Below are 8,353 nucleotides of genomic sequence, written 5' to 3' on the forward strand. Positions count from 1 at the left end.
GCATGGGGTAAGCAAAACAAGCGTTTTCCTTTTGACATATGATTATTTTGCTGAACGCATTTCATTGGAAGATCATTTAGCTCGTTTAAAGGGATAAACTCACTTAATTTTAGCATTTTTTACTTCTTAAAACACGACAATGTGTTTTGATTTTCTATAAATATCTAGATATTTAGGAAACAAGACAAAAAAATCTAAGAATTGCATTTTTTTTTTTGCACTGTGTGACATCCACTGAAACCTTGTGTTTACAATGTAAAGATCCCCTTAAAAAAAGCTCAGAGTGTGTAATTTAAGAAGTCAAGTCGTGAATCTGCGGTTGAGCTCCGGAATAAAGGAGCAGCTCAGGAAAGCCGTTCAGAAGAGCCGCTTTGTGCTCCAGGAGGAAAACCCTGAACTTGTGCCAGAAGAGAGACACTTAAAGAGCCAGTGGAGCAGAAAACCAGCAGATCTCAGAGACCAGAGCATATATAAGTCATATCAGAAATCATTTGAACGTCTGAGAACAGGGGTCTCATTTATAAACGTGGAGGACACTTGCGTATACAGTACGTCAACGCAAAACAATGTGACGGGATAATGCGCGCAGCTGTAAGTAAACACATTTAACTTAAATATCGGCTTATTTGAACTACTTTAAATAATCTCGTGAGCCATAATAATGAGTTCATAAATAAATTAAAATGTATAATGGCAAATACATTCACTTTTAAGAAGGTTTCTACAACTTTTAGAAATCAGATCCACCAAGTTTTGTCATTTTTAGCATCTTGGGATCAAATCTATTGTATTTAATTTAAATAAAAGTATAATACACTAATACATTATTGCTGGCATCATTTTTTGTCATCTCAATTTACATTGGTCAGACAAAAATAAATATTAGGTTAAACTTTGTATAACTAAAAATAATGGTCAAAACCTGATTTACTTAATAAAACAAGTGAAATATTTGTTGACGTGATCATTTACAGTGTAATACATCCTAAACGCACTATTACATCCGTTGTCAAGTAGTTATTGCTGCCTAAAATTTCTTAGTTGAAATAACCAAACTTTTCTAATAATCGCAACTTAAAAATTATAAATAAAAGTGAAAACCTGGTTAAAATTTGTTGTAGTAATATAAAAACATTTTTTGTAATGAATTTTTTTATATCATTGATAATAATACATAATACAATAATAATAATTGCACAAATATGATTAGAACATTTTTATCTCACATTGTAAATAATAAATTATTTAGGTTTATAATTAATCAAAATTAACGTTCAGAATTATAAAACATGAACAGAAATTATGCACATAAAAGTTATAAACTCATTCTTGCATGTTTACTTAAAGCTACTTACTCTTTCTTGCCATGCATGTATTAAAAACACAATATTCTCTCAAAATACCAAGTTATAAAGTTTATATCTCACAGCGTTAATTTATTTTATCTCTGAATTCGGAGTATAACAATAAAAAAAAGACATAAAACAAGACTCAGAAAATTTATCTGACAGAAAACAAGTCTACATTTCACTTTGTGCCACACATAAATAAGTGAATAAAAAGGTAATTATAACCAGTAATGCAGTTCATTTACATCTCACAACTGGATGTTTATATTAGCCAGACTCTTTTATATATGCAAATAAGTTGGAATATTACAGGTATAGTTCACCCCTAAAGCGAAAATACTCACCCTTTAACTTGTTTTAAACCTTTGTTTCTTTCTGTCGAACACAAAAGAAGATACTTTGGAAAATGTTGGAAACCTGTCAATGGTTTTTAGCTTTCTTCAAAACATTTTTAGCTTTCTTCTCATGTTTAACAGAAGAAACTCATGAAGGTTTTGAGGAAGAGTAAATAGTGCACACATTGTTGATATGGGGTGAACTACCCATTTAAGCACACCTTTTCACCAACTATATGATAATTTTTGTAACTTATAATGATAATAAAAAATAAACATATTAATAAAAATAGCAATATGTTTTCTTAGAGCGCTTTTTCAGAGCTTAACCTTGTACTCGTACAGTAACAGTGGTGCACAAAAACAGCTCACATTCTGAAATGAGGCTTCAGCGCCACCTTTTGTCCTTCCATTAAAACTCCTGTTAAATGCAGAGAATGATGTGATGTATGGTAACAATTCTACTAGTTTCATCATGCATTCACAAACAGTTTGGGAATAGTTCACCCCAAAATTGAAAATTCTGTCATTATTTACTGGTTTCAAACCATTACAAGTTTCTTTTTCCCGTTAATCACAAAAGAAGATATTTTGAAAAATGTTGGTATCTTGTAACCATTGACTCCTATAGTATTTATTCTTCCTACTATGGAAGCCAATGGTATGGGAACTCGTCTCTGCCCGGTTAAAATAAATAAATAAATAAATAAAATAAAAAAACGCCTTAAAAAGCCAAAATGATGCCTTAAAAAGCCAAAATTATGAGCTACTATGACTAAATTATGGCATAAATGTCACAATTCTAATTTAAAAAGTCGAAATTATGAGCTACTATGACAAAATTATAAGATAAAAATTCTAAATTCTGATTAAAAAATTCTAAAATAAACAAAAATCTAAATTATTACTTAAAATGTTGCTGAAATTATTTACTGAATCGTAATTACAAGATAAAGTCATAAATATGACCTTAAGTCAAAGGTATGACTTAGTAAAATACAAATTATGAGACAAAGTCAAAATTATGACTTAAAATGTAAAGTTATGAGACTTTAAGTAAAAGTTACATCAAAAGTAAAAAATTATGATTTTTAAAGAATGTAGAAATGACACTAATACCAATAGGTGGCGACAAACAACCATATAAATGCAGCGCTTCTAGCTTTTTAAGTCATGATTTAGACTTTTTATCTATTAATTTTGACTTAGTAAGTCAGAAATATGACAAAGTCTAAATTATGATTTACTAAGTAATAATAGACGCTTTAAAGAGCCCCTATTACGGGTTTATGAAAATGATCTTTATTGCAGCGTGTAATTGCTATTGATTCATCTATAAAAGAGTCGACTCACAGTGGGTCGAATGAATCGCCGCTGTAACAAGTCTTTAGCCATGCTGGCGTGACGTCGATACAGAACTCAAGAAAAACACTGTAGCAGATCCCGGTTGAATCATGTCGTGAAGACACTGTGCTCTGAAGTGTGAGGGAAAGTTAGTGTTATTTACTCAAAGATGAGGCTGTGAAGAGTCTGTGGTTGAAGTTTATTTTTGCAAAAATACCTCAGCATTATAGCCCCAGCCTTGTGCTGTGTTCCCGTCATCTTTCTGACGAGTGCTTCTGCAATCTACACGCTTACGACGGGAGATTCATCAGCCGTTTGTTAAAGGAAGGACCAGAAAAGACTATTGATGTATGGGACTTTGTCTGAGATTGACATGAACTTTACAGTACACAGTTCATGGATCAGTTTCTTCCTCCATTTCACAAGTGTAAGTAAGTGTGATTAAAATGGCTGCCTCCTTGCTTTCTCTAGCTTGCAAATGCTGTATTTAATTGTGTTTTGTTACTTGTAACCGCTTGTACTGTATCTGGTTAACTCTGTGTTCTCATATTGTGTCTAAAACCATGTTGAAGATGTCAGCCTATTGTTGGAGACCCTCAAAACCAAAATATGACATATGAGCTTTAAATGCATAATAGGGGTTCGTCAAGTCATAATTTCTTCCTAATTTTTACTTAAGTCATATTTTTTAATTTTCTAAGTCACAATTTTGACTTTTTTTTACCCTTAGCAGGCGGCAACGGTAACAGGTTTTCAGCTTTCTTTGATATATCATATTTGGTGTTAATAAAGAATTACTCTCACTTGAGGGAGAGTAAATAATGCAAATTTTAATTTTTGTGTGAACTATCCCTTTAACACTGAATCGAGGCACAGTTTTTTTCTTTAAAAGTGCTTAAATAGTGTTTATTCTTCTCTTACTCCAGTAACGTGAGTGTGTTTTCTAAGTGATCTGGTTGTGGAAGAAGCCCCTGATGTGCTGCGCTGTGGCCTGACCCACCACAGGCTCCAGCTCCGGGACTGAGGCTCGGCTGAGCTGGAGGATGCTGGGAAATGTCTGCAGGAGCAGCTGGGCCTTCACCTTCCCCACTCCGGGGATCTGCTGGACCAGACTCAACACCAGCGGCTCCAGCAGGCGGGAAACACGCCTGCGGCGAAACGGGTTCTCCTTACTCTGTCCAAACACCTAAGGAGCAGACGCACATCACATGTTTGTATGACATTCGTATTCATGGTATGATGTGAATGAAGGGGCAGCATGGTGGCTCAGTCATTAGCACTGTTTCATCACAGCAAGAAGGTCGCTGGTTCAAGTCCCAGCCGGATCAGTTGGCATTTCTGTGTGGAGTTTGCATGTTCTTCCTGTGTTAGCGTGGGTTTCCTCCGGGTGCTCCGGTTTCCCCAACAGTCCAAACACATGGGCAGTGTACGAGTGCGTCTGTGAATGAGTGTGTATGGGTGTTTCCCAGTACTGGGTTGCGGCTTGAAGGGCATCCGCTGCGTAAAAAAACATATGCCGGAATAGTCGGCGGTTCATTCCGCTGTGGTGACCTTTGAAATAGAGACGAAGCCAAGGGAAATGTATATTGTGGTTTCCTATTGGTGGATCTCATGTGAGTGACAGGTTGATCCTGTGATGTACTCACCAGCTGAGCGATGAGCTGAGCAGCCTCAGCTGAGGTGGAGACCGGCAGAAGAGTCAAACCCAGCTCTAAAACCACAAACTTCTGCAGTGCGCTGAAATACTGCTCGCTCACTCGAGTCTTCTCCACGATCACTACAGCCTGCAGACCACTGTTCGCCTGCAGGAAACACCACAAGCACTTACTCTGGCTTATCAACGCTGTTTTCCAACCCCATATTTATGGAATCGGAGAAAGATGAGAACATTTTATGTGCTCTTAAGAGCAAAACGAAATGAAAAACTATAATATCATTTTGATGACGGTGGCATGGTGACTCAGTGGTTAGCCCTGTGGGCTAACAGGAGACTTTATTCAAGTCTCAGCTGGGCCAGTTGCTCCGCTTTACCCCTCAGTCCAAACACATGCGCTATAGGGGAATTGGATGAAATTGGATGATCTAAATTGGCCGTAGTGTATGAGTGTGTGTGTAAATGTGACTGTGTATAAGTGTTTCCCAGTACTGGGTTGCAGTTGGAAGGCCATCCGCTGCGCAAAACATATGCTGTAATAGTTGGCGGTTCATTCCACTGTGGCGACCCCTGATAAATAAGGGACTAAGCCGAAATGAATGAATGAATCTGATGAAAAAATGTAATTATATATGGGTAGTTTAGTGTGAAATCATCCAGGAGATTTCTTTGCTACGTTTGTTAATTTATTAATAACGCAAAAGATAAAAAAAGCACATTAAAGCAGGAAAAAAGTAGAAAGCACTGATTAATATTACCTGAGTAATCCACAATTTATGTGTGTGTGTGTGTGTGATTTAAAAAAAAATCTTTTAATTAAACAATTTTCTAGTTTTAACTTTAACATTATTATTTATTTATTATTATTTATTATTATATATTTATTTAAAATTATTATTAAGGGATAGTTCATGCAAAAAAAGACTGAAATTTTTAATTTCAAAATGGGAGCGTGTACAATTGTACAATTTATGTGGTGATGCCTGTATTTATTTTGAAAGAGCTTGAAAAAAAAATTTATCAAAACTTTTAACAGGGGACCGCTAGATGAGTCAACATAACCAAATTGTTTATTATAATTTAATTGTGAAGTTCTAAAATATCAAATGAGACTATACATAATTAAAGATGTACATTTCTAAAGCGGACGATCTTCCTCCTGTAGCTGTTTCCTGCCACCAGGTCACTTTCTGACACATAGAGGACACACATCTTGTTACTGAGACAGAAGTCGACAACACCGAGCTCCTCCTCGAAGATCATCTTTACACTCCCTGAGAACAAAGACAACATCCAGAGACATCAATAAGTCCTTTGAGAAGACAAGATGCATCTTAGGTATCATCACAAACTGTCATTAGGCAAGGCAAGTTTGTTTATACAGCACATTTCATACACAGTGGCAATTACATAAACAAGAATAAAATATTATACTCATTTTTCAGATTTAAAACACACTACTAAAAGCAAAGGATAAGGAAAAACTATAAGAATGAACTAGTGTTAAAGTGTAAGTGTAACTAATGTTAAAAGTATGATTAATTATCATGGTACATATTTATGTAGACACTAAAAACTTTATCACTACCACACAATCACTAAAAACCAGAATTAGAGTCTTAAATGTTAAATTAAAAAATGAAATCAGCCACAAATATTAATCAATATTCTATTAGAAGCAATATCAATTCAAATGAAAATGTAAAATAAAACACTATATATATATATATATATATATATATATATATATATATATATATATATATATATATATATATATATATATATATATATATATATATATATATATATATATATATATATATCACTTTAATGAAAACAACAACAATAAAACCTACAATAATAAAAGTAAACGGTCCAAATACCATTTGGATGTCTGCATCAAATAATAATATTATTAATAAAAATAATAATAATATTATATATATATATATATATATATATATATATATATATATATATATATATATATATATATATATATATATATATATATATATATATATATATATATATATATATATATATATATTCTTGCATATAACGTTAATACTTCAAATTATGCTTCAAATAACATTTTAAAAATAAAATGTAAAATATGGGAGGAATAATGTTCCAAAATGAAACGACACATATAAAACATGGATATATGATTGTACAAATCTTTGTTATATTTTAGATGACATTCAGTTCCTTACAAAAGATGTATTGATGACAAATGGGCTAACCAGTGGTTTAAATGATAGTAGCCTAGCCAAGAATAAAGTTTTAAAGTTTACAATTGAAATGGATTATGGACATTAATGTATTTTAATCATTCAAGTTAAATATGCACAAACCTTATTTATATATAAACTACTAAAACTGAATGTCATCTTATTGGGCATCTTAATTATGCTAAAATAAAAAAGGCTAATAAAAATTTAACCAAATTAAAAAAGGCTATATTACAGACTGACCTACTTTATTTTGAAAGTCAGTGTTTACACTAATGTCCCTGTCATTTTCTTGTGGAGCTCTTTTTTTTGTTAAAACTACACAAAAAACATGATTATCAATTGCGTACATATACAATAGTTTTCTTTTAATGGAAAATTTATTTTTCTATTAAGCTTGAAAGAACATACAAAACACAAAGTATCAACAGTATAGTCAATAGTAGAGTCCAAATATCAGCAATAAACAAACAAAAAATATAAACAGCTAACAAGTAAATAAATAAAAATGTATTCAAAGTACAAAAGCATAAGACACTGAATTTTTTTTTTAAGATTTACATCTTGATTACATAATGAGCAAGCTAGAACAAGAGGTTGAGGTAAAGTAGGTTTTACATTCAAACTCTTTTAAAGAGTGACAACTTATGGCACAACCCCTACATTGTTTATTACGCTACTTTGAATATTTGGTCTGAAATTGCATGCAAGAATGATAGCAAAACATACATTAGCCCTAACTAATTAACTCTGAACATGTCTAATATGCTAATGTGACTTCCCTGTTTAGAATTCGCAAAGATAAACTTACTTTTCTTAAATTATATTATGAAGGTGTAAGTCCAAATGTGTGAATATAAATAAAAACATAATAAAAAACAAACTTTACCCAAGTATACATCATATATATATATATATATATATATATATATATATATATATATATATATATATATATATATATATATACATATATATATATAAAATATCTATGAGTATACATTAGCTTTAGCAACACAATGGCGCTTGTCACTGTAAATATAGAGTGTTTCAGAAGTGTGACATTTCTGACTTGTTCAGAAAAGCACACATTTATGTGAATGACCAACCTTTAAAGCTTTGCACGAGTGTTGACCCTCTCCATTTCTCATGGCTGATGATGTGTCCGTACGGAGGAGCGGCGTTCAGGAGCTTCGCGGGAACCGGTTTATTTTCCATAACGGAAATATTAACTTTCAGTTCAGTAATATATCGACTACATTCATGTGCTGTCAACTAAACACCTCCCCTGCAAAATAAAATCGCCTTTCAGTTCGCTCACAGTGTATTTAAACCGCACAGACTCTCGACACACGACGACAACTTCACATTTCTGAATCTACAGCACTGGTCAAAAAAAAAACCCCAATCAAATCTCGCGCGTGTTTACAGCAA

The 8,353-nt window shown here is 32.9% G+C and overlaps 1 protein-coding gene across 1 annotated transcript; it reads right to left on the bottom strand.

Annotated features, from left to right (window-relative positions):
• Window positions 1-2,717: 2,717 nt before the first annotated feature.
• faap24 (FA core complex associated protein 24) lies at window positions 2,718-8,295 on the bottom strand. Its single transcript, XM_056452003.1, has 4 exons — window positions 8,029-8,295; window positions 5,817-5,956; window positions 4,675-4,830; window positions 2,718-4,214 (listed from the first exon to the last, which is right to left on the bottom strand). The coding sequence occupies exons 1-4, from the start codon at window positions 8,135-8,137 to the stop codon at window positions 3,972-3,974; spliced, it is 648 nt and encodes a 215-aa protein (XP_056307978.1). The 5' UTR covers window positions 8,138-8,295; the 3' UTR covers window positions 2,718-3,971.
• Window positions 8,296-8,353: the final 58 nt, after the last annotated feature.

The sequence above is a fragment of the Danio aesculapii genome, chromosome 25 (genome assembly GCF_903798145.1).
Source record: "Danio aesculapii chromosome 25, fDanAes4.1, whole genome shotgun sequence".
NCBI lineage: Eukaryota > Metazoa > Chordata > Actinopteri > Cypriniformes > Danionidae > Danio > Danio aesculapii.